At 48.5% G+C, this 27,081-nt stretch overlaps 1 protein-coding gene across 5 annotated transcripts in view; it reads left to right on the forward strand.

Moving 5' to 3' along the window:
- Positions 1 to 27,081, forward strand: part of LOC105488384 (trafficking protein particle complex subunit 9) — a 724,351-nt gene that overhangs the window by 158,432 nt on the left and 538,838 nt on the right. For all 5 annotated transcript variants that reach the window (XM_071067768.1, XM_071067767.1, XM_071067769.1 and 2 more), the window contains 4 exons: positions 4,581 to 4,666; positions 7,817 to 7,943; positions 11,501 to 11,633; positions 19,655 to 19,818. In XM_071067768.1, coding sequence (XP_070923869.1) covers positions 4,581 to 4,666; positions 7,817 to 7,943; positions 11,501 to 11,633; positions 19,655 to 19,818 — 510 coding nt within the window. The remainder of the gene's footprint in view (positions 1 to 4,580; positions 4,667 to 7,816; positions 7,944 to 11,500; positions 11,634 to 19,654; positions 19,819 to 27,081) is intronic.

Genomic DNA, 27,081 nt, shown 5'->3' on the forward strand with positions numbered 1-27,081 from the left:
CTGCTCTTTTCTGTTCTCATCAGGGTTGGTGATGAGCTATCTCCCCTACAGAACTTTTGAGGAAAGCTTCAGTCCTTTTGTTGAGAAAAACTTCTAGAGGTGATTTAGGAGACTGGAAGTGTGAGACTCCCCTTCTCGGGATGGGCCATATGATTTGTAGGGCCCAGTGCAAAATGCAAACACAGGGCCTTTGTTCAAACATCGCTGAGAATTTGAAGACAATAACAGCAGAGTGTCAAACCAGATGCCAGAGCACAGGGCCCTGCGCCACTGATGGCATGGATTGCAAGCCCTGCCTCTCTGCTTTTCCTTTTCAATCTTAAGAAGTTGTTGGCCGAGTGTGGTGGCCCACGCCTGTAATCCCAGCACTTTGGGAGACTGAGGCAGGTGGATTGCTTGAGCCCAGGAGTTCGAGACTAGCCTGGTCAACATGGCAAAACCCCATCTCTACACAGAATACGAAAAATTAGCCAGGCCTGGTGGCGGGCACCTGTGGTCCCAGCTACTTGGGAGGCTGAGGTGGGAGAATCACCTGAGCCCAAGAGGTTGAGGCTATAGTGAGCCAAGACTGCACCACTGCACTCCAGCCTGGGTGACAGAGCAAGACCCTATCTCAAAAAACAAATAAAAAGACATTGTCGAGCATTCTTTTTATGAAAATTACAGTCTGTATTTGTTGAAGAGGGCTTAAGCAAACATCATCCAGTGATTCTCAAAACTTTTGATGCTGATGCTGCAGGTGTCATTATATTCCCTATTTGCAGATGAGAAAATTAAGACTGAATGAATGTAAGTACCTGCTCCAGGTCAGACAGTTTGTCAGTGACAGCCCCCAGGCGCCATGCCAGGTTGCAGGACTCGATGCCCAGGGCCTTTTCCCTTTATAATATGGCTTCTCACTGTAGTAAGAAGTACCTGCTCATCTGGGCTGAGGACGAATTCAGTGGATGATGTACGTTTTTTTCCTGAGCTATAACACTTGCGTGGTAGGAAAGTGTAATTGACATCCCATAGCTTCTAATATCTTTTTGGCAGTGTACTGATCAGTGAGTGCTTGCCCAGAGGCTTGACAGATCCCATAACTTTAACCTAAAGTTCCAGTGTCTCTCAATGAACGTTGGTGTATAATTGGGGGAGGTATCATCACAGCAGGTGGCATTGGGTCTTAGAGATGAGGAAACTCTTGAGGGCAGCGTTTGAGACCATTTTCCACTTTCACTCGGAATAATTCCCGAGTCTGTGTGTGTTGGCTGGTGTGGCCATCATCTGAGCTACATCCATGCGAAGATGGCTGCAACACCGGCCTCAGCTTGAATGTGTTGGCTTGAAGGCCTTCTGTCATTTGTGATAGGTCTTTGTGGTGCTGCCAGGCTTGGTGCCAAGGTCCACTGCTGACCCAGAGGCAGTGTGGTGGCCTGGAGAGGCTGTGGCTGTCAGGTGGACTTGGGCTGCAGCCTGGCCCTGCAGCTCCCCACTGTGTGGCTGTGGACAACTGATCACGCCTGTGTGGTCTGCAGTCATGCCCTCTATGGAATAGGGACATTAGAAGCTGACACGGAGGGTGGTTCTGAGGATCAAGAGAGATAATGTTTCTAAAGTCCCTGGCAGCGATTCAGTAACATTTTTGGTAGCAGTTACATGCCCTGTGCTATGTGCTGGGGATGCATTGATAAATCAGGAGTCTTTCCCGCCATGTGGGTCCATACAGTGTAGCAGAAAGAGACGAACTTGTCAATAAACGCCACCACCCGATGCTGTGTGTCCACAGATGACAGCAGGCACAGTGTGTCCCACAACAGGGAGGGCAGGGCCTGAGACAAGGGCGTTTCAGAGACGCTAATTCTTGTGCCTTCCCACTACTTCTGGGACAAAATAGTGAGGAAGGGCCACCACCGTGTGCTTTGACATGCTGAGGGTGGAAAGGGGTTATCTCCTCCTTTCAGCGAAAATCACTTTTTAGCCTGGGCGTGGTGGCTCATGCCTGTAATTCCAGTACTCTGGGAGGCCAAGGTAGGGGGATTAGTTGAGGTGAGGAGTTTGAGACCAGCCTGGTCAACATGGCGGAACCGTGTCTCTACTAAAAATACAAGAAAAATTAGCCAGGCATGGTGGTGCACACCTGTAGTCCCAGCTATTTTGGAGGCTGAGGCAGGAGACTTGCTTGAACCCGGGAGGTGGAAGTTGCAGTAAGCCGAGATCACACCACTGCACTCCAACCTGGGTACAGAGTGATACTCCGTCTCAAAAAAAAAAAAAAGAAAAAAAATAAATTTTTATGTAATCAACGATTTATCTTAGATTTACCCTTTAGTAGACATGGACCATCTAAGTATACATTATTTTTTCAGTACCCCAGAAAATGATTTTTTAAATGGCTTATCATCATCATCATCATCATCATCATCATGACCATGATAGGGCAAGCAATTTCTTAATTGCCAGGCATTAGCCACTTGTTTAAAGAGAGTGACCTTCTTCATTTGTGGTGAGGAGTGGGCCGGGATGCTGACCATCAGTGGCCCCGGGCAGGCTGGGTGAGGCCGGGGGCAGGTGGCGTGGGAGCATGTTGTGCTCTGGCCACTGACTTATATGAATGAGGAGGGCGGATGAGCCCCCCGCCACTGAAGGTCCTCAGAAGCTGGTGGGCCTAGAAAGTGGGGGGCATGGAAGCTGGGATGAGCTGGGATGACATGGAAGCTGCAAGGACAAGACCTGAGTTTCCGGAGTCCTGAGAGGTGAAACAGTAGGGTGAAAAGAGAGTAGGTTTTGGAGCCAGACAGACTGGAGTTCGATTCTCAGTTCTCTTGCTTCCCAGGACCATAGGACGGGCAGGCGGGTCAGCCTGTCAGGGGGATTCTCCTTTTTTGCAGAACGGGCATAACATTTGTGTTGCTGACATAGACTGTAGCCATTCACTGCATTGTCCAGAGGCTCAGATGAGTACATGGTGGTGCAAGCATTAGGGGAGCTGTTAGCTTACCAGGTGGACGCTGTATTAATTCATGCAATGTCAACATGCCAGCTCTGGGTCAGATGTCATAGGTGTGGTGGAGTCAGTCCTCATCTCTTTGCAGGGTGCTTGGTGCAGAGTGTGTGGAAGAAGCTGTGTCTTGAGAACATGCTTATGAAAGCTCTGTGAAAGTTGAATAATTCCGGTCAACAGACTTTCTTACTGCTAGAGAAAAAGCCCTCCACCGCCCTGTTAGCCACACATGTCTGCTTGGGATGCCTCTGAGTTCAGAGGCCTGAATCCAGCAGCTTCTCTCGCTTGCTGTGTGGTTCCTGGGCCAATTTATTACCCTGTTTGGACCTTGAGTGTTTGCCTTGCAGTGATAGGGGTTATGCCTGTCTCAGGAGGTCCTTATGCTGAGTAATGAGATAACTGGTGTGGAAGCGCCTCACACCTAACACATGCCTGCCACCTGTTGATTGATTCTGAAATTCCTTCGGGTTTGCCTAAGAGAGGATTGTAAAGGGAGGAGGGGTTGATGGAAATTGGGACAGATGCTGAATTAGCTTTCTGTTGCTTTGTAACAAATGACCACAGACTCAGTAGCTTAAAACAACACAAATCTACTTCCTCATGATTTGTGTGGGCTTCGGCTGGGTCCTTTGCTCAGGGATTCACAGGACTGAAATTCAAGTGTCATCTGGGACTGTGTCCTCATCTGGAGGCTCAACTAAGGGAAGGGCCTGCTTTCACGACTCCTCAGGTGGTTCTTCATTCATTTCCCGTGGTCCCCGTTCTCTCGCCGGCTGTCTGCTGGTGCTGCTCTCAGTTCCCCGCTGTCTGCTGGTGCTGCTCTCAGCTCCTAGAGACTGCTCTTAGGCCCTTGCCATGTGGTCCCCTCCACAGGCCCTCTAGGAAAGGCCGTGGTCTCCTGTGAGGTCTCACCTGATTAGAACAAATCTGTCCAGGACAACCTTCCTTTTGATTAACTCAGAGTCAACTGATTGGGGTCCCAATCACATCTGTAAAATCTTTCCACCTTTGTTTTACAATCCAGCCTAATCATCATATTCACACTGAAAGTGGGGTTACACCGTGCATGCACACCAGGTTGTGCACACCAAGGCTAGGGGTTTTGGAGGTCATCAGAATTCTGCCCCTGCACAGGTACTGAACTGCAGTTGACCTGGGAGTGGGTGGGGAGGAGAAGCCCCCCGCCCCCCCACAATCTTCGGGGAGTAGAGCAAATCACACTCCGTATTACTCACAAGTGACCCCAGTACCATCTTCCTGTGTTGCCAGCCTCTGGGCCCCGTGAAGCGCGGTGTGCCTTATGGCTCTGTACCAAGAACAGTGCCATCTGGACAGATGCTGGCATGAATGCAGCCTGCTGAAGGTGGTGACAAGCGCCATTCATGTGGCATCAAAGCGCCAGTGACGGCTGCCTTGCTTTGTTTCAGAGAAAGCCGGTGGAAAAAGCAGCTTTGACTCACCCATCTCAAGATGATCATAGAGGCTGCTGCCTCGTTGAGAATATAAATTGCCAGAGGAATAATTGGAAACCATGTGGAAAGTGAAAAAATGCCAACAAATACATGGATTTGTTGATGTGTGTGTGTGTATTTTCTAGATTTCCAGTGGGTTCAAGGAGATGTGTGTGAAGTTCAGCTGATGGTGTATAACCCAATGCCGTTTGAACTTCGGGTTGAAAACATGGTATGTATCACCCATCATTTGATCTTTTTGGGCTAACACACAAACTTCTCATTAAAGCAGATTTTTACTTAATGTCTGAGGCACACATCTTATGATATGTGTCTCTTTTTATGTTTGTTTTGCCAAAGCATATAAGCTTATTGTGAATGAAGACCATGTTTCATTATTCCTGTGTCTTTAGGCTTGATTCTCAATACATATTTGAACCTACAAAGAAACCTCTGATTTGAACACATACCGAGCTTAGTTGATTGGGTATAAGATGTGAAATAATCATTTTGAAGCTTACATGAGATGAGTTGAGGTTGCAAAGTCCACGTTATGCCTGCTACTCAATGATATCAGCATTATTTTATCGCTGCAAGATGATAAGATGATCAAGGCCCCGGGGAAGAACCAGCTGTGGAATGGGAGGATAAATGACCACACCACCATCATCAGCTTTCTCTTGTTTTGAAATCCTGATATCCCGTTTCTATGCTTTGTGTAGGGTGTGAAAGATTCACTTTGTAATCTCTTCTGTTGGAAATGCTTACCCAATTCTCTAGTCAGGGGGAAGGAGATTTGTACTGGCCCTCTAAGCTGATTCTATGTTTTCAGAACAGACCCTCCCCACGCCAATGTAGGTTCCATCCCTCGAGTCTTCTCTGCCTTGCTGTGTGGCGCTGCTGTGTAACTTTTCAGCAGCACGCAAAGGATGGTGCTGCGAGAGTGGACGTTGTCTTTTAGGGTTTTATGACTGGTGTTCAGGGTAAGAGGCAGACTCTTCGTGCAGGTATTTTGCTGAGTGCTCTTGCCATGCGTCAGGCCCCAGGCAAGGCCCTGAGGGGACAGAGATGGTCAGGCCCTGGTCCCTGCTGCGACTGTGATCAAGGTTCTGTTGGGGTGCACGAGGTGTTGCAGGCCTGATGTGGAGGGGAGTCTGCCTGGCCCTGGAGAGTCAGGGAAGGGTTCCTGGGACAGATGTGACAGCCTGGCCATGAGTACAGGCTGAGTTGCAGCTTGGAACTCCTGGAAGCTCCTGGAAGCTCAGCTGGATGTTCAGCTTGTAGTCTTGAGGTGCACTTGGGAGGAGTGCTTCTCCTTCCATTGGGTGAGGACTGACCCGCAGTACGATTTGGCTTAGGCCTTTCCCGTGGCTTTCTGTCTCAGCCTTAGTAGGGAGAAGCAGTTTAGAGAATTTTCCCCAAAGCGGTTAAAGTATCAAATGCCTGCTGCTCTTTCTTACACATTTTTTTTTTTGGTCTTAAAATGTAGCTTTCATTTTTATCTGGTTTAAAAACAATATGTGCTTATTATAACAAATGAGGAAAAGCAGGGAATAAAATAAAAAGCACCACATGGAGATAGCCCACAACTCATGGGCAAAGTTTTAAAAATTAATTTAGGAAGTATTTTAAACATACCAAATGTTACAGGGAATACTACACACGCGCATATCCAACATTCACATTTAAAAAATGTTCACAGTTGGCCATATTGCTTTAGCTATTTTCAAAGGAAATAAATGCCAATATATTTGCCTAGAGACAATTGGCTCCTCGGCTTCCACCCTTGCCTGCTACATCTGTTCCACACATAGATCATTTCACACCTTGGCTCCAAGTCCAGGCACTAAGTGTACTCACTGCCGAGAGAGTGGCTTTGCTTCTGGGTGCTTTCTGTAGACAGAGTTAGGAAAAGTCTGTATGCATATACACATACATGAGAACGCACATATCTATCTAAGCCCATATGCCTACATATATGTACACATGTGTATATCCCTGCGTCTGCACCACAGACATGCATGTAGCATCTGCCCTTGCTTTCCAGCGCTTCTCCAGAGGGTGCTTGCCTTCCTCCATCCACGTGTGTCATTTCTTCCCGAGTGAGACTCGGACTCCCAGCATCAGCACATCTACTCAGATGCTCAGTCCTGTCCTATCTGAGAGAGTTGACCATACCGCTGCAGAAAACCAACCCGCTAAGAAGAATCCAGGATTTCCTCCTTCGCCCAGGGCTTCTTTATCTCTGCGGTGTTCTGTAACTGTTGTGAGACCTTGCCCGTCATTTGTTAGGTTTTTTCTAATATAGTTGATGGTTTTGATCGCTTGTTAATGATATTTTCCCCAGTTGTTTATTGCTAAACTATAGAAATAACTCCTTTTTTTTTTTTTTTTCTGACTGTATCACTTTGCTAAATGTACTAGAAAGTTCAAGTTTCATTGTAGATTCCATAGCGTATTCTATGACCCTGGTTTTGTTTTCTGTGAGTAATTGCCTTTATGCCTTTTCTTCCTTTTTCTTGCTTTAGTGCCCTGAGTAGGACCTCTATTACAATGCTGAGAAGTCCTGAGGGCTCACATACCTGCATTGCTTCCAATCATGGGCCACCGTCTTGAGGCCAGGGAATCTGCCCGTCTTGTTCACTAGCAAGCTTAGTGCCTGTACTAGCAAGCTTAGTACATACTGAAATAAGTTGATAACTCATAGATGTATGGCAGGGATATTAACTCGTGGCATATTTCCACATTGTATTGATGGATTGATTGAGGTAGAATCTCACTCTGTCCCCCACGCTGGAGTGCAGTGGTGTGATCATTGCAACCTCAGCCTCCTGGGCTCGGGTGATCATCCCACCTCAGTCTCCCAAGTAGCTGGGGCCACAGGTGCGTGCCACCTTCCCCGGCTAATTTTAAAATTTTTTTGTAGAGATGGGGTCTCACTATGTTACCCAGGTTGGTCTTGAACTCCTGGACTCAAGTGTTCTTTCCACCTTGGCCTCCCAAGTGTTGGGATTACAGGTGTGCGCCACCATGCCCAGTCAAGTTTTTATTTATTTTTGTTTATAAATAAAATATTTTCTCTTTGTGTTCACATTCCCATTTGGTAAAATGATAAAACAAATATCAAACATACAGCAAACAGGGCTAAAACCAAGTGGCTCTGTGGTTTATCGCCTGAGCACCCGCCGTGCCTACTGCGTTTAGGTGGTTTTGCGTTACACTGCTCACTGTCTCTGAAGTTCTCTGTGGGTTTCTATAAAGACTGTTGGTCATTTTCTTCCAGCAGTTCCAGATGTGCCATAGCCAGTGTCTTAAGGCGCATTTGGAACTGAGCGCACAGTAGGTTTGGTCCGGGCTCATGATGCCGTGTGGCTCGTTTTAGGGGCTGCTCACCAGCGGAGTGGAGTTTGAGTCTCTCCCTGCGGCGCTTTCTCTTCCGGCTGAATCTGGTCTGTACCCAGTGACGCTCGTTGGGGTCCCGCAGACGACTGGAACGATCACTGTGAACGGTAAGGAGAGTCCCTTCGTGGTTCCCGCTCAGGAGGGTCTGCTGCACCCTTGCATGGCCTCCGTGAGGTCCAGAGCTGATCGCCCGTCCTGCCAGTCCTAACCAGTTAGAAGATAATGAAGACCGTGTTTCTTCAGGAAGCATGAAAAAAACCTGTTCGTGAGGTGCAGGATGTGTGGTGGTGGGAGGGGTCCTTCCTGTGCTCTGACCCTACTGCCCACGCCCTTCCTCCCTCTGCTCCTCTCCCTCCAGTGAGCCTTCCTTCTTCCTGCTCCTTCTTGCTGGAACTCCTCAGAGGGTGTCTACACACGCTGAATCTCCGCCTCTGCAGGGGGCTTCAACCCTCTGCATCCTGGACTCAGCCCTTTTCACTTCACCAAAACTCCTGTCACAAGCAGTATTTTTTTGGGCTAAATCCAGGGCCTACTTTTCAGTTTTTTTCCCTAAATTCGCTCCACAGTGCCCTTTGAGTCCCTGGCTGACCCTCCACTAGGCATGCCCTCTCCTCTGGCTGCTGTGAGCCCGCCCTCTGGATGCTTTACCGCCTCTCTGCTCTGGCTGCTGTGGCCCTGCCCCTCCGGATGTTTTACCGCCTCTCTGGCCTTTCTATTTGGGTCTCTCTTGTCTTCTGCAGCCCACCCCTCTCAGCCAGGCCTTCCTCACACCCCACTTCTTTCCTTCCCCACCCCTCATCCTGTGTTCCCTGGCCCTGTTAACTCTTTCTCTTCCACAGGCTACCTTAGGTGATCCCACCAATGCCCTTGACCTTCTTGTCTTCCAGTTCCTCCAATGTGCAGATGATTTCCAGGGCTGGGCTTTTTCCCAGCCTGCACCTCCAGGCCTTCCCAGCTGGCTCCTGGGCACCTCTCATACAATAGGTGTAAACCAGAACTCCCTACCTCGCCTCCCCAAAGCTGCCCCTGCCCCCGTCAAGCCTCCATCTCAGCGTAGGCATCCCCATCACCCATATGCGTCATCCTTGATCCTCGCTGTCTGTCACAGCCCCCCCACGTCCCCTCCCTCAGTGCTTCCTGAGAACTGCCACTTGTCTCCACCTCCACTGCCCCTTCCTGTCTTGCAGATCATAACTCTTCTAGGGTTTGTCAGAAAAGCATTGGGGCTGGTGTTTTTGCCCTGGTCTTGCTTGCTAATAGACCCACTTCCCATCTGTGGCCCAGCAATCTTCCTAGTGGGAATCTGCTCCTGACATCTCTCAGCTAGGAGCCTCGCAGCTGTCGCCAGGCCCGTGTTATCAAGGCCTGGTCTTTAAGTGTAGCTCTGGAGCCCATTGTGGTCCGGCGCCTGCTGGCCTCCGCAACCTCCTCTCTGCCCCTCTGCTCCTACTTCAGTCTCTGAAGACTCTTTAGTTCTGGCAGTTTTCCAGGCTTTCTGAGGCTTTACCTGTGCTGCATTGAGTGCTCATCACCCTGGCTGGCTCCTGGGCTTCCCTCAGTCCTCAGCACAGGCTTCCCTTCCTCTGGGAGCCTTCTTCGGTGTGTGCTCGCTGGTCTAGGCCCCTGGTCGGTGGTCTCCTTCCTGACTGTGCGATAGATTCCTTGCTGGCCCCGTGTGTCTGGCTCAGCTGCAGCTCCATGCCTAGTGTGGAGCCTGGCACACAGTAGGTCTTCAGTGTGTGTTTGTTGGCTGGAAGAGCAAACATTTGCTGGAAGGGTGCTCCCTACGGGTGGGTGAAGCAGGTGTCATTGTAGGTGAAGGTGTGCTGCCCCAAGTGGGAAGATGGAGTGGAGTGGCCGTGGGAGCAAATGACTCTGGGCATGGACCCAGTGGGGAGAGTGGGTTGGTCAGTGACCCTGAGGCTTGAAGGCGAACTAGGAACTATTCAAATGAATGGGGCTGGGCTGTGGGGGGAGTACACAGGGGGCAGAAAGAGAATTCCAGGCAGAAAGAACAACGTGGTGGTAAGAGAGAACATGGTGCATTTGGGGGACCGGGGGATGGTCAGAGTGGGTGGTCCAGGCCAGGGTGGCAGGGATGAGACAGGCTGGAAGGGAGGCAGAGTGCCGACCTGGGGTCTTACACCCTGTGCCAAAGGATGCCGGCTTTCTCCGGAGGGCAGTGGGGCTGCTGCGTTCTTTGAAGAGAGATGTGGTCGGGTGGGCCATTCAGAGCCATCCTCAGGATCCAGGACCCCTGTTGAGATGGGAAGGACTGGAGGCAGGGACACCAGTGATCAAGCTTCAGCGATGACCCAGGAAGAAAGGGACAGAGGCAGGACCATAGCCATGGCCTGGCAGTGGAGCATAGGAGATATGAATAGATGAGAGAGGAGTAATGAGGAGTGAAGGGCCTAAATCCGAATAACATGTAACCTGTAGCTAGTATGTTCACAGATGAGAAGTCAGAGCCTTAGTCACACAGTTCTTAGTTGTTTATCCTGGGTCCACACTAGGGAGTGTTCATTTTTGGCCCGCTTTGGGAACCAAGTTGAAAGGACTGACCTCGTATTATCAGACGTTGTAATGTACTATTTGTCATCAGACTTTTGGGTTTATATGGCAGTTATTTTAAGCAACGGGTAAGAAAAGGAAAATGGTTTAAATTAAGAATTGCAAAACAATGGCTGCTTAGCAGACAAAACCATGTCATACCAGGTATTATAGAAAGGACATTAGTGCCAGATGTGGTTCTGGAGAGGAGAATGTTTGCCAGTTAAAGATGTTTTTGAAGAGGTATACTTTAGAGGAAGTGTGGCTGCTCTGAATGGGAGTTACGCTGATAGGGCAGCTTCGGGCTGGCAGGAGGTGAGCGCAGGGCTGATTGAGGCTGTGTAAGGTCCCTGATTTGCCCTTGAGGGAGTGCCTGCCTCTCCTTTTAGTGTGGAATAGTTTCGTGTGAAGGCAAAAATGTTGTCACCCTAGGCATCTAGCCACGGGGTATTGTTTAATTTTGTTATAGAGTGAATGTTGTTTATAGTAATTATCTTGTGAAATTTCAAAAGCCATTTTAAAGCTTTGCTTAAACAATTTCAAGTGCTTATCTAACCAGTGAACTTTTTTTTTTTTTTAACATGGGAAATTTGCTAATCTTAAATTATGGTGCTTATACACATACAGCACATCTGCCGTTATCAGCAGCAGCTACAATAACATTTGGCTCGTGAACTTTCATCTTTCAACAGAAGGGTTTGAAACATTTTTCAAATACTCATTAAGTCACATTATGTCCTGGGAAATAATATTAATGTTCTCGTTTTAGAGATGGATAAATCTGAAAAGCAAATGAGTAAAGGGATGAGATACTGATTATTAAGGAGACATTTATGGTTTACAAGGACCTTCACTTATATAGTCTTTCATTTGGACCCAGGCCAGCCTTGTGAAACAGGAATGCAGATGCTGTTATCCTCCCCATCACCTACAAGGCCAGTGACGGTCGCGGGGTTGAGGGCCGGAGTGTGGGTGAGCGCCGGCGGGCCCTGGGCAACTGCGGAACTCAGGTCTTCTGAGGAGGAGCCTCGTGCTCTTCGCACTGCTTCGGCCGTGGGTGTGAGATCCAAAGCCTTGCCAGTGGAGTGAAGATGCTCATTTTCTGTTCCAGGTTACCATACCACGGTCTTCGGCGTGTTCAGTGACTGTTTGCTGGATAACCTGCCGGGAATAAAAACCAGTGGCTCCACAGTCGAAGTCATTCCCGCTTTGCCAAGACTACAGATCAGCACCTCTCTGCCCAGGTAGTGTGTACGAGGGTCACAGACCAGAGTGGCTCTGAGGCATCATTGGTTTTTTTTGGTCATATATATATATATTTATATATATATATATTTTTTAATGGCACAAAGAGCCTGTAATTCTTATGACTAGAATATAGGTGAAGGATTTATTTAAGATAAGCAACATCAATATGCTTTGCTTAAAACGAATTAGAACAAACTTAAAATCTTTCTTACCATGATCAGAACAGAATGTGAAATTAGCCTTGGAATCATAATTCTTTTGAAAAACGAAATGAGGGAATTTAGGAATTCCCTTAAAAATATAGGGAATTTTGGCCGGGCGTGGTGGCTCACGCCTGTAATCCCAGCACTTTGGGAGGCTGAGGCGGGTGGATCATGAGGTCAGGAGATCGAGACCATCCTGGCTAACACGGTGAAACCACATCTGTACTTAAAAAAAAAAAAAAAAAATTAGCTGGGTGTGGTGGCAGGCACCAGTAGTCCCAGCTACTCGGGAGGCTGAGGCAGAAGAATGGCGTGAACATGGGAGGCAGAGCTTGCAGTGAGCCGAGATCGTGCCACTGCACTCCAGCCTGGGTGACAGAGCGAGACTCCATCTCAAAAAAAAAAATAAGGGGGGGGGAATTTTAATTAAACTTTTATATTATATTATATTTTAATTAATTAATTTTTTGAGACAGAGTCCCACTCTGTTGCCCAGGCTGGAGTATAGTGTTGTGATCTCGGCTCACTGCAACCTCCACCTCCCAGGTTCAAGTGATCCTCTCACCTCAGCCTCCTGAGTAGCTGGGACTACAAGTTCCCACCACTATGTCTGGCTAATTTTTGTATTTTTTGTGGAGATGGGGTTTCACCATGTTGCCCAGGCTGGTCTCGAACTCCTGGGTTCAAACAATCCTCCCATCTTGGCCTCCTAAAGTGCTGGGATTATAGGTGTGAGCCACCGTGCTCAGCCAACTCTTATCTTCTAAGAAATAGTTTTGATCTTATTTGTTTTTTAGCATTATAGGAAAACATAAAGAAGAAAGAAAAAGAAATCTCATGAGTCCCAGAAGCAATTAGTATAAATGATTTGTTGTGATATTTCCTTCCAGTGTTTTATCCATCCTATTTAAAAATAAGTATTTGAATAGTTGAGATTACACGACATCATATATAGTATTATAGGTTGCTTTTTGCATAACCACATAATGTAAGCTTTTCTTCATGCTTTTACAAATTCTGGAGAAAATCCAATTTTAATTGCTTCAACAAAGTGTATCATAAAGATATCTCAAAATTGCATACCCATTAATTTCCTTGCTATTGGAATTTGGGATGTTCTCTGTTTTTTTTTTGACAGAGCCTTGCTCTGTTGCCCAGGCTGGAGTGCCGTGGCACAATCTTAGCTCATTGCAGCCTCCACCTCCTAGGTTCAAGCAATTCTCCTGCCTCAGCCTCCAGAGTAGCTGGGATTACAGGTACCCGCCACCATGCCCAGCTAATTTTTGTGTTTTTAGTAGAGACGGGGCTTTGCCACATTGGCCAGGCTGGTCTCAAACTCCTGATCTCAAGTGATCTGCCTGCCTCCGCCTTCCAAAGTGCTGGGATTACAGGCACGAGCTACCACGCCCAGCCTGTTCTTAATTTTTGCACTTACGAATAACACTTAACGGATACCCTTTTGGCCATTTTTATAAAACGTGTCTTGGGATTTTCTGAAATGTTTTTAAAGCCCATTCATGTGTTTAATAGGCACTTTCATTTGCCAGTTGCTGTGCTGGGTGCTAGGGCTGTAGCAGTGATCATGACAGTCCTGGTCTCTGTCCTCACGGGAAGTTCTGTCAAGCGGGGAAATTGACAAGTCGTGGAGTAATCACAGTGCACTGTCGTCAGGACTCTGATGGGGGAGGTCCCACGTGCTGGGGGAGGTCACGGACTCAGGGAAGAGTTCTTCCAGGAGGCAACACCAAGCTCAATGTGGGGGAGGGGACTGGCCAGGTACAGGGGCAGGCAGGGCGGTCTTCTGACAGAGGAAGGAGAGGTGGAGACACTGACGTATAATCGGGGAATAAAATGAAACACAGACAACGTTTACTGGAAAGGGATCATAGACCTGAGTGTAAAAGCTGAAAGTATATAACTTCTAGAAGAAAATAAAGGAAAATTATCATGACCTTGAATTGGGCAGAGTTCTTTGATGTAACACCAAAAGCAGGATCCCTGGAAGAAAACGTTGCAGATTGGACTTCGTCAAAATTAAAAGCTTTTACGCTTCCAAAGACACCATTAAGAGAATGAAAGTTACAGACTGGAAGAAAATATTTGCATATTAAATATCTGATAAAGAGTTTATATTCACATTAAGAACTCTTAAAACTTAATAAAAAGAAGATGTACAACCTAATTTTAAAGATGGACAAGAAATAGGAGTAGCTGTTTCACCACAAGGTATACAAATAGCTCATAAGCAACCTGGAAGGATGGTTGACATCTTTAGTCTCTGGACTGGCACCACGTGAGGCTCCAGTTCACACTGGAGGCTCAGGGGGCTCACGAGAGCAGGGCTGCAAGGTTTTGGAGACGCTGGACACCTCATGCGAGGCCGATAGGGATGCTGATGGACACCCCTTTTGAATACACATTGGCAGTTTCTTCAGAAGTTACACATAAGTTTACCATATGACCCAACAATTCCACTCCTAGGTACCTGCTCAAGACAATGGAACACACATGTTGACACAGAAACCTGTGCGCGAGTGTTCCTAGCAGCATCGTCCACACTCAGAAAACTGGAAAGGGCCCAGATGGCCGTCAGCTGGTGAATGGTCAGCAGAATGCGGTGCGTCCCTGCAGTGGAACACCACTCTGCAATGAAGGGACCAAGGAGCACGCGCCCCAGTGCAGACCAGCCTCAGAGGCGAGTTGCTGAGTGCAAGAAGCCAGATGCGAGAGGCGCAGAGCGTGAGTCCTGTGATGTGAAACATCCAGAAAGCAGGTCTCTAGTGGCGGGACACAGCTCACTGGCTGCCTGAGGCTGCCAGTGGTGTGGGGACTAAACTGATTGGAAGTACTCCTGTGGCATCTCTTTGGGGTGCTGCAAGTGTTTTAAAATTGGGTATCAGGCTGGGCCCTGTGGCTCACGCCTGTAATCCCAGCACTTTGGGAGGCCGAGGCCGGCGGATCACCTGAGGTCAGGAGTTCGAGAGCAGCCTGGCCAACATGGTGAAACCCCATCTCTACTAAAAAAATACAAAAATTAGCTGGGCGTGATTGCAGGCGCCCGTAATCCCACCTACTTGGGAGGCTGAGGCAGGAGAATCACTTGAACCTGGGAGGCAGAGGTTGCAGAAAGCCGAGATCCCACCACTGCACTCCAGCCTGGGGGATAAAGAGCGAGACTTCGTCTCAAAACAAAAACAAAACAAAATGAAACAAAAAAACACTGGGTATCAGTGATGTGTAAATTTACCAAAAATGATTGCATTGCATACTTAAGCTAGGTGGATTTTATACCTCCACACACTGTTTAGAAAGATGAATTTTGGCAAGACTTCAGTGTTGGATGGACACATGATTTCCGCTGAGCCTGCCACCAGGACTTCCCGGGCCTGGACACTTCTGAGCCCATTAGCTTGAACAGCTAGACGCGCAGACTCCCAGCTCTGGCTTTGGCTGCTGAATTCTGCCACTGCTGTCCGTAGAACTGTGGCAGCCGGTGGGCGCTAGGCTAGGAAGGACAGCAGCTTCAGCTACAGTTTCATGGCACGTGCGTACAGGCCTGTACAGAGCACCAGCCGCCCAACAAAAGCTGGAGGTGAGCCCCGAGAGCTCATAAAGGAGATCGCGGCTCTGGCTCCAGCTTAGTGAGCCCCAGCCAGCGCTCCAGCAAAAGGGCAGGGGGTGGCTTAAGGCGAAGAAATGCTAAGGGCAGCTATTACCAAAAGGGAAAAATAACTTGAGAAGAGGTACTTTAACTTTGTCATTTGTCCTGCTAATAAGGCCTCCCCGAAGGTCCCTGCCAGCTGTAAAAGGCAGTGAAGAAAGCAGGTCCTCTAGCTGCTTCTCTTTGCCCACCCCACATTTTTCTCCTGTGTTTAGAATCATTTCCAAAGATAATGCCTCTGACGCCCCATTTTTATTGTCCCGTGGATGCGCTGTGACGGGGTGCATGCATGCTCTGGTACCTGCTACCTCTCAACAAGAAGATGTGCCGCTGTGGGCGGCCACCACGGCACTGAGCCTGGGCCCTAGGGAGGAATGTGGATCCCAGCAGGTCCTGCTGAGGACCAGGGGCTGGAGGAGAGGGTCCAGTGGAACCGATTTGGAGTTAAAATGTTTGTTTTTTATTTCTTATTTTAAAAAATTGTATATAATGTATATATTTTTCTAAGGTGACTTCCTGAAATAAAATGTGATTATTCTTTGAGTTTTGCTTGTTATTAATCTAATATGAACATTCCAGTGACTTATTCATTAAATTTACTCACAAACATTTATCGACACCTACCATGTGCTTTAGGCCCTGTGCTATAGGACTAGCAATTAATAAAAAATGCAATGAATAAAAAATGCCCTCAACCTAGGCTGCTCCCCTTGTATGAGTTCACAGTCTGGAAGGAGGTACTCAGACTAACTAGAGTCGAATTTGCTGACTGGCCCTGTCATATAAAAACAAAGCAGAGGTTGACCCTGTCTTTGGGGTTCGGAAGGCTTCATAGAAGATGTGGTATTCTACTGAGCCTGACAAGACCCACAACACTTGGGCAGATAATCAAGCGTGGAAGAAAACGCAGAGGGAACAACGAGTCAACCAATCCAACAAATACAGACCGTGGTGCAGGAGAATTTGGTGCTGGGATGAAAACACAGCGGGTCAGATGAGATGAGATGTCCAGAAGAGGCAGGCCTTCAGAGACAGAAGGCAGGTCACTCTGCGAAGCAGCGTCAGATGGCGAGGCCTGCTTTGCAGGGAGCTTCTCAGGAAAGGCCTCTGCCGAAGAGACACGCAGAGGAGCAGAGCCGGTAAGCAGTGGGTGGGACGCGGCAGAGAGCATTCCAGGGTGGGAGTCAGAGGTGCCCAGATGGAGCCTGGCGGGAGTGGTGCCTTGAGCACTGACAGTGACGAGGGCCGAGGTCAGGAGCAGGTGGCCTGATGGTGTCTCCTGTGGAAATGCGTTGTCCCGCCTTCTCCATGGCCAGGCAGCCATGCAGAGACGCACTGCACAGGGTGAGGCTCACCGGGAGGCAGCCGTGAAGTGCGCAGCAGGCCACTCTGTCCCAGGCCCATTTTGATTACTGCTAGGGTGCTTTTCTGTGTTGCACAGTGGTTCAAGTTTGAGATGCTTATTTATTTGTTCAATACATACTTAGTGAGTACCTGCTGTGTGCCAGGTACCTGGCTAGGTAGGAGCTGATAATGCAGAGATAAAAATACTGTCATGGCCGGGCGCAGTGGCTCACGCCTGTAATCCTAGCACTTTGGGAGGCTGAGGCAGGCGGATCACCTGAGGTCAGGAGTTTGAGACCAGCCTGGCCAACATGGCCAAATTCCATCTCTACTAAAAATACAAAAAAATTAGCTGGGCCTGGTGGCATGAGCCTGTAATCCTAGCTACTCGGGAGGCTGAGGCAGGAGAATTGCTTGAACCTGGGAGGTGGAGGGTGCAATGAGTGGAGATTGCACCACTGCCCTCCAGCATGAGTGACAGAGCGAGACTATCTCAAAAAAAAAAAAAGAAAATTGTCCCTGTCTTGAAAAAACTTTTGGTCCAGTGCAGGAGTGGGGAGGGCTAGAGCTACAGGAAGGGCAGCTGAGCCCACAGAGTGCTCGGGGGACACAGGCGTGCCAAGCTTCAGACACTGGTGATTCTCCCTTGCAGTTTCCTCTGCTGCTCAGACCCAGGGGCTGACTCATCTAACACAGACCACATATTAGGGGCCATCTTAAACAAGAGAGTCTCGTTGGCATAGACCTTACTCCTACCTTCCACAGTTTGCCCATAGTCCCACATTGGAGTTTCTCTCTGCCAAGAAGCTCCTGGTCCCCATCTCCTCCTAGGAGACTGGACCTGACCTTTGCCCAACCTCTGCAGCCCCTCCCTGGGGGCCTGACCTTGGCTGGAGTGGGGTCCCTGCTGCCAACTCTTTAGTGCCATGGCCTGTTTAGGACTCACCTCCTTTTCAGTGCCAGCCTGAGTCCCACCCAAGCTCCACTGCTCGTGACAACTGGGACGCTGCAGCTGGGACCGTCAGGGCCTGTGTCAGGCCCAGGCCCTGTGACTTTCCGGTCAAGCATTGTTTTGTTTTGTCTCAAAATCCTGTTGTTTGAGACACAAAATCCTGAGTCTTGGCCATGTTTTATTTTTTTCCTGATACCTTCTCTGTAAATCCATATTGACTACAAACTTTTGCTTGAGAAAGGCTGCCTGCTAAAAGATGGGAAGAAGCCCTTTATGGCACGGACACAAATCCAATTTTCCTTCCTTGACAGAGGAAGTTTATTTCTTGACTCATGAGCATTAAAGATACTTAAATTCCAAGGAGCTCACCTTGATTTATGAGGCAATTATTTCACCAAGATTTGGTTTGGACGCAGAAGCTCCTCTGTCAGAGTCGACATCTGGAAGTCCCCAGGAAACACGTGCCCAGCGCTATGAGCTTGACTTGTGTTAAGCAGCATTTCTTCCCTTGGATGGCAGAGATGTGAGTCTGGAACATTCTTTTCTGTCCTTCGGACCAAGTAGTGTGTGACACCAAGTGCTCCCAAGGCATGGGAAGCAGATCCAACTCCGATCCTGTGCGCTGTGACCGGGAGCAGGGCCGGGAGGAGCTGGGCATGGGAAAGACTGCTGGAGAGTGTCTGGGGTGGGGTGGTCCGCAGTCCGCTTAGTTGACTTCATGAGCCATTTCTCGTTGCACTAAGCACACGATGTTGGCTCAAGTATGTTGGACTAATTGTGTGTCTCTGTGGAAATCCTTCAGGGACAGGAAGAAGGCAGTGGGGTACTCAGGAAACCTTCAGGCCCCAGGAGAACATGTCGGCCTCCCCGCTCTAGCCACCTCCTCTGGCTGCCCCTTTGTTTTGTGGCCAGACTTCTCCAGGGAGCCATGTGTGTGTTTAACCTCACCTGTCACGTGCCTCTATTTGTCGTCCACTGGTATTTGTCCCCATTGTGCTACCAGATATATTTTCTCTGTGATCACCAGTGACCTCCTTCCCAACCCACTGTTTGCAGCCTGTGGGGTGGGAAGGACACAACCAGGACAGTTAACGTTGTGGATTCAGCTAAAGTCAGTAGAAGTCAGGCGAGGGCTTACAGGCTGACAGCTTGAGTGCAGGAGCCTCAGGGAGGCCCTGGCCTCTGCGCTGCACGTTCGTCTGGCTTGGCTGCATTGGCCTGTCCTGTAGTCCAGGGCCTCACCTGACTGGTGTGAGGATGGAGCCCCACAGATACTGCCTGACCCTAGGGCCTGGCCCAGCTGCCCTCGTGTGACACCAGGTGTTGGTGGGCATTCCTCACAGTTTGTACCTGTAGGAAGGGGTCTGTGGGACAGCTTCTCGTTTCTCTTTGACCTCAGCTCTCATGTTATCAGCTGGAATGGTTGGTATACGTTTTCCTCTTAAATCTGGATTTTCCCAAGGCACTTCTAAGCATGACATTTTTTAGATTTTGAGAGAACAATGCCCTCATGGTTTATTTGAATCAATTCATTGTTTAATTTTTATCCTCCATAACTTAGTAATTAAGTATTTTTATGCTTCACATACGCATGAGAAATGAACGCTGAGTGAGGGTGTTCATGTTTATGACACACAAAGACCTGGACGTGTTTCATGAGGAAAGCATGAGGCATGTGGCGGCTCACTTTCCATTCCTGATAGCTGGGTAGTGAACTCCATGTGTGAAGCCAAGATTTCCTAGTCTCTGTTTTCTGAAATGCATGAGTATGGCGATTTTTCTGCCTGATGTGAGTAATTCTAAAATGGCCTTGGCTTCTTCCTTATTTCTTCTTTAACTTTCTTCTTCTTATTTTAGATCTGCACATTCATTGCAACCTTCTTCTGGTGATGAAATATCTACTAATGTATCTGTCCAGCTTTACAATGGAGAAAGTCAGCAACTAATCATTAAGTTGGAAAATATTGGAATGGAACCACTGGAGAAACTGGAGGTCACCTCGAAAGTTCTCACCACTAAAGGTAGGTAGTAAGCAGCTTTGACCCTGGGAATGTTTGTATTGTTTACTTGTAGACGAGATACTTTAAATACTTCGTTTCCAGAGATTCTAAAAGCTTCTTTGTGGATTCAGTGAAAGTCAGTAGAAGTCAGGCGAGGGCTTACAGGCTGAGAGCTTGAGTGCAGGAGCCTCGGGGAGGCTTGGTGCCGTCATGACAGTGGGAAACCGGTTCTTCATGAAAGACACTCAGCAGCGGACAGTGGGACCAAGTACACACCTCTGTATCCCCAGTGCCCTTTCGCAGGCCTCAACATCCATCAGCTACTCAGCAGAACTATTTCTTCAATGAATGGGAGAGAAGCATTAGCAGGCCCGGAAGGAGTCTGTTTGGGATCCCACCCGTAATGCATCCAGCTCACGTAGTTTGGGGTCAGGGGACCTGTGTTGAAATTAGGACTTCACCATTTACTAGCTTAGCTATTTGCCCTTGGGGAACTGTTACTACTGTGCCTCGATTTCCTCTGGGATAAATAGGGGAGGTAGTATTTAGCACATACATTACAAGACTGAACTAGGGAGGTTGTGGTTGGCAGGACACCTGGTGTGTCAGAGGCTAGTGAGTGCATTGATCAGGGGGAATGTATTGTATAGGAGGAGGGAAAGGTATCAAGGGTAATATGTGGAAATAAAACTGGGTAATGTAATACAGTGAGAGAAATTGTAGACTAGTGAGACCAGACAGAGGATGAAACAGGGAAAGCAAGTCAGCAGGCTTTTGGGGGTGTTTTACGTGCTTCTGACGTATGGGTGAGATGAACCAGGTGTACAATGGGAGTTTGACTGGTTCTGGTTAAGCTTCCAGTAGAGGATGTACTAATCGCACGTTACTTCCTGACAGAGGGCTCCCTCCACATGCTAATGACATTCTAATGTGAAAAACCAAGTTTATTAGGGGTAGAGCCACAGACCCTCTGGTTAGTTCTGTGGGAACTAACCAGAACTTGAGGGAAGGCCCAGGGCTGAGCTTGGGAGAATTTGCAGGCAAAGAATTATGTCATGAGAGGATGAGTTTGGAGTGTGTAAGAAAGGGTGAATTTGGGCTTGTACCACTCTGGAGAATTTCAGGGTGTCTTGTATTCCCGTATTTCTTCCACTGATTTTGATAGAAATCTGTGTCTGTAGGAAGTAAAGCATGAAGCTTTGCATCTGCATTGTCTAACCCATTCTCCTGGTGGGTCCGTGTCTGCCCTGGAAGGAGCCTTGCCCTGGGGAGTGACCCAGGCCTGTCCTTTAGTGATTTGTGTGCGTGGTCATGGGACTGGAGCCGTGGGGCAGCTCACCTTGTGTTCTTGCTCAGGAGGGCCAGGTGTGCCTAGAGCAGGGAGTGGGGGTGGAGCAGGAACCCTGTAGCTTCTCGGTGCACATTCATTTTATTTTTTCTTGTCTTGAATCCTTCCCTTTTTGGTGGGATTTTTTTTCCTCTTTCCTTTCAGTGCTAGTCACACAACATGGAATAACAAGTATATTTTTTATTGAGCGAGGCCATAAGTGGCAAATTGTTATATGCTAAATAGTTATTAAAAATGCAAGTCTGATGTGTTCATCTTACTACCTTGCCCCCGAGGAGTGGTTCTTGCACTCATCTAAGGCTTTGCTTCAGCCCTAAGGAGTTCACAGTGAGGTGGTCCCATCCCCTGGGAAGCCAGGGCCCGGTATAGAACCTGCTGGAAGTTGTTAACTTGGCATGGTTTCTGCACAAAGATGGCAGAAGAGTAGCATTTTTATTCTACTCTTTCTCTTGAAATCTCCCCCGAACAACAAAGTATGAAGAAACAGTGAAAATAAAACCATTCCCTGTGAAACAAGGAAATCATTTCAACCCCACGCAACAAAGCATTGGCTACAAGTGTCGTGGAAGCTGGGTTAGAGGGAGGGCGAGAGTGGAAGTGGGACTCCGGGAGGACTAAGGAAAAGCTGTTCCCCGAGAGTAGGCAACACAGCACCCAAAAGTACCCCAACAATGAAAACCAGACAGAGGGGCCTGGGCAGGCGCCTAGAGCAGTGGGAATGCAGAGGGGTTACCTTTTCTGTGCCAGGTCTTTGGCCAAGAGAGGGGAAGCCAGGGGTGGGAGGGGAAGGCGGCGGTGGATCTCACTGATCACAGAACCTGTGTGTGAAAGCCTTCACTGCAAGCCTCACCTGCATTTTCAACAATAAAAACACAGGCGGACTGCCTCTGGGATAAGGGAACTAGTGGCATAGCAGCCCAAGCCAAGCTGGATCACAGCTGTCGGGGCTGTGTCCCTCCTCATGTCATTCCAAGTCCAGGCAGGAGACAGGCCACACCGGAACAGAAAGAATCACTATGAACAATGGCCGACAAGTGCGAAGCGTTTGAGAGGCAAAGATAATTAAAGCAACAAGAGGTGTGAGGAGGGAGGCAGCTCCTGCCCTGGGCTGGGGCAGCCTGTGAAGAGGTTGGACTAGTGTGGCCTAGAAGTTGAGAAGAAGTACCCAGGAGCGGCAACTGAGACCTCAGAGGAGTGGCCTGGCTCCGGTGCTGGAGTCTCTGAGCTCGGGGCATCTGGACCTCTGGGGAGGGCACCGTCTGGCTCTGCTGTTCTGTAAAATGACGCTAAGAATGGTACCTACATCTCAGTGATTTAACTGAGAATTAAATGAGATATGTGTGAAGCGCTTGGGACAGTGCTTGGCGCATAAGCACTCGGATTTGTTCTCTACTACTTGCTGTGGTTTAGGTGTGTGTCCCCTCCACCTCTCATGTTGAAATATCATCCCCAGTGTTAGCGGGGGGCCTGGTGGGAGGTTTTGGGTCATGGGGATGGATCTCTCATGAATGGCTGGGTACTCGTCTCATGGGAATGAATGAAAGTTCTCACTCTGTTAGTTCTCATTAGTGCTGGTGCCTCCTCCCCTCTCCTCCCTCACTGTGTGACCTCCTGCTCCCGCTTTGCCCTCTGCCATGAATGGAAGCTTCCTCAAGCCCTCACCAGAAGCAGAGGCCAGTACCATGTTTGTATAGGATGTGGAATTGTGGGCCCAAATAAAACCTCTTCTCCCTGTAAATTAGCCAGCCTCAGGTATTCCTTTATAGCAGTGCAAAATGAACTAATGTACTGCTACTGTTGCCACTACTGCCACCACCACAACCACCAGTATCACCACTGCCACCACCACCATCACTACTACTATCCTCGCCACCACCACCATCATCATCATCACCATCACCATTATCACTACCATCACTGTCACAACCATTATCACCACCACCATCACCATCACCACCACCATCATCGTCACCACCACCATCACTACCATTGTCATTGTCACCACCACCACCACCACCACCACCACCATCACCATCACTACCACCATCACCACTACCATCACTATCACTACCATCACCATCACTACCATCACTGTCACTACCATTATCACCACCACCATCACCATCACTACCACTATCACCATCACCACCACCATCACCATCACCATCACTACCACTAGCACCATCACCATCACTACCACTACCACTTTCATTATCACCACCACCACTGCCATCACCACCACCACCATCACTACCACTGTCATTGTCACCACCACCATCACTATCATCACCACCATCACCACCACTGTCACCATCACCATCACTACCACTATCACCATCACCATCACCACTACCATCACTACCATCACTGTCACTACCATTATCACCACCACAGTCACCATCACTACCACTATCACCATCACCACCACCACCACCATCACCATCACTACCACTATCACCATCACCATCACTACCACTATCACCATCACCACTACCATCACTACCATCACTGTCACTACCATTACCACCACCGTCACCATGACTACCACTATCACCATCACTACCACTGTCACCATCACCACTACCATCACTGTCACTACCATTGTCACCATCACCATCACTACCACTCTCACCATCACCATCACTACCACTATCACCATCACCACTACCATCACTACCATCACTGTCACTACCATTATCACCATCACTACCACTATCTATCACCATCACCATCACCACCACCACCACCATCACCATCACCACCACCATCACCATCACTACCACTATCACCATCACCACCACCATCACTACAATCACTGTCACTACCTTTATCACCACCACTGTCACCATCACTACCACTTATCATCACCACCACCACCATCACCATCACTACCACTTATCACCATCATCATCATCACTACCCTCACTACCACTACACCACAACCACCAACTCTCTCCACTGTGACCACCAAAACCACCATCACCACTATAACCACCACAACCACCCCTGTCACCACTGCCACCACCACCACCACAAACACCACCCCAACCCCCACCACCACCACTACCACTATCAACACAACCACCACCCTCACCACTGCCACCATCACCACCATAACCACCACCACCACCACTACCATAACCACTGCCATCACTGCTACCACTACCACCATCACCATCACCATCACCATCATCATCGCCACCACCATAATCACTATCACCATTGCCACCACCACAATCACCTCATCATCAACACAACCACCGCCATCATCACCATCACTACTAGAACCACCACAACCACCACCATTACCACTGCCACCATCACCCCTGTCACCACCATCACTACCACCACCACCACCACCATCATTACTGCCATCCTCGGACAAGCACCATCACCATCACTGCTGCTACCACTACCACTATCACTACCACCACCACCATCACTATTGCTATTGCCACAGACACCACCATTTTGTAGAGTTGTCATGAGGATTGAAGTTGTTCATCAGATGTCTACCCACTTCTCTGCCTAAGGCTACCACCATTCAACTTCTAATGGCATAGATTCATTTCACCTGCCTTTACTTGGTATTTGCAGTCATGTTACTCATTCTGGTGGTGAGAGTGAGGTATATAACAGTGTAGCATTGGGGTTTCAATTTGTTTTTCCCTGATGATCGGTGAAGTTGAGCACTTTTCCAATGTTCTGGTCACTTGTATATCCTCTTTTGTATGAGGTCTTTGCCCTTTTTTCCCCCATTGGTTGTCTTCTCTCTCTCTCTGTCTGTCTCTATCTCTGTTTCTCCCTCCCCTTCCCCATCTCTCCTGACTTGGGGGACTTCTTTATATATACCCGGGATGTGAGCTCTTTGTTGGTCACATGGCACGACCATCCTCTCCCATACTATAATTTGTTTGCCTTTACCTCTTAGTGGTGGCTTTGGATGAAGAGAAGTTCTTAACTTTAATGTGGTTCATTTAATCATTTTTTATTTTAAAAATGTTGTTTATTTGTGTCTTATTTTAAAAACTTCATATACTCTTAGTCTTTGAGAAATTTAATGATACTACCTTAATTTCATGCTTTCCTACCCATCCTCCTTTTGGGACCAATTTAGGTAAGGTAGAAAGTGCTTCTCTGGCATAAAAGCCTCCATCTGGTACTCTGAACTTAATTAATTGGTTATAGAGTTTTGTTGATATTTGAACAAGCAAGTTAATATTGAATAACAGAAAATTACAGTCTACGTGGCAAACGTTTCTCACATCTGTAATTTACCTTGCCCTCCCAGCTTAGCAACTGGAAAACGTTTTTGCCTTCCCTCAAATAAACTCCATGGTAATTGTGTGCCCATTATTCATTACAAAATCGCCCATTCTTTCTGAAGCAAAAGTCTTCACCTGCTTCTCTTTTCAGAAATCCGTGAGTGGCTGCTGTCGCCCCTGGCCCCAGTGGCCCTGTGTGGCCCCTGCGGGCCTGTGTGGCGGAGCCTCTGCCCCATGCTCGGCTTCATCTGTGGCCGCTTCTCCTCCTCAGCTGGAGTCGCATTGCTGTCAGGAGCTAATTTTGGCTTCCTGGATGCTCCTGCCATCTGCCATAGATGTGAGGACACACCGTTTCCTCCCCGGGCACGCCGTGCTGACTTCTCCCACCCCTCCTGCCTCCTCAGCTCCGGAGCATTTATCCTCTGGGCTCTGGCTTGGCTGTCCCTTCTGGAAAGCCTGCCTAAGCTGGGGCTCCTGGGTCTCCTCTTTGCTGCCTCGGGCTGCTCTGACTTAGTGCCACAGGAGGTCTTGCCACTGTGTATGGTGATGGCTTGTTTATCGGTCTCTTTCTCTAATCAGGGTATGGTCTCTACAAGGCAGTGCCTGGGTTTTCTCTTTCATTTCCAGGGCCTGGCACATAGCAGGTTCTCAGTACCAAGTAGGTGGTGACGGAAAGACATTTTGTGGCATGGTCCTGTTAGCCGCATTTCCAGAATGAGGCTGATGGTAGCATGCCTGTCCCTCCTGTTGGCTGAGTGGAGGACGTAGACAAGCGTGTGGGTACCACTCTGCGATGTTGAATGTGGGGCATAGCTGTGCCTTAGGTGCTCCCCTCTCCACCCCTGCTCTGTGCGGGTCACTGCTTCCGCTGCTCTGCGTAGATGCCGCCCCTTCCTGGAGAGGCCTGCCTCTGCTTCTTGGTCATCTGAGGTCTCATCTCAAGATCCAGCTTCTGTCCCACCTTTCTAGGCTACCTTAGCCTTTGGTGTTTCCCTTTTTTTTTTTGAGATGGAGTCTCGCTCTGTCGCCAGGCGGGAATGCAGTGGCGCGGTCTTGGCTTGCTGCAACCTCTGCCTCCCGGGTTCAAGCGATTCTCCTGCCTCAGCCTCCCGAGTAGCTGGGATTACAGGTGCCCACCACCATGCCTGGCTAACTTTTTGTGTTTTTAGTAGAGATGTAGTTTCACCAAGTTGGCCAGGCTGGTCTTGAACTCCTGACCTCAAGTGATCCAACCACCTTGGCCTTCCAAAGTGCTGGGATTACAGACACGAGCAACTGTGCCCAACCATCCTTGGTGTTCCTTATGCCTCAGACTTCATCTGGAACTTATTCTGTATCAACCAGCATTTCCATCCTCAAACTTTTATTATAAAAATACTGAACCATGCAGAAGAGTTGAAAGAATTTTATAGCAAACACTTACATACCAACCATCTAGGTTCTGTGATGAACATTTTGTTATATTTGCTTTATTACATATCTATCCAGCCTCCTATCCATCCTTTAATCCATCTCGTTTATTTATTTATTTATTATTATTTTTTTGAGACGGATTCTCGCTCTGTCACCCAGGCTGGAGTGCAGTGGCAGGATCTCTGCTCACTGCAAGCTCCGCCTCCTGGGTTCACCGCATTCTCCTGCCTCAGCCTCCCGAGTAGCTGGGACTACAGG

The sequence above is a fragment of the Macaca nemestrina genome, chromosome 8 (assembly GCF_043159975.1).
Source record: "Macaca nemestrina isolate mMacNem1 chromosome 8, mMacNem.hap1, whole genome shotgun sequence".
Lineage (NCBI taxonomy): Eukaryota > Metazoa > Chordata > Mammalia > Primates > Cercopithecidae > Macaca > Macaca nemestrina.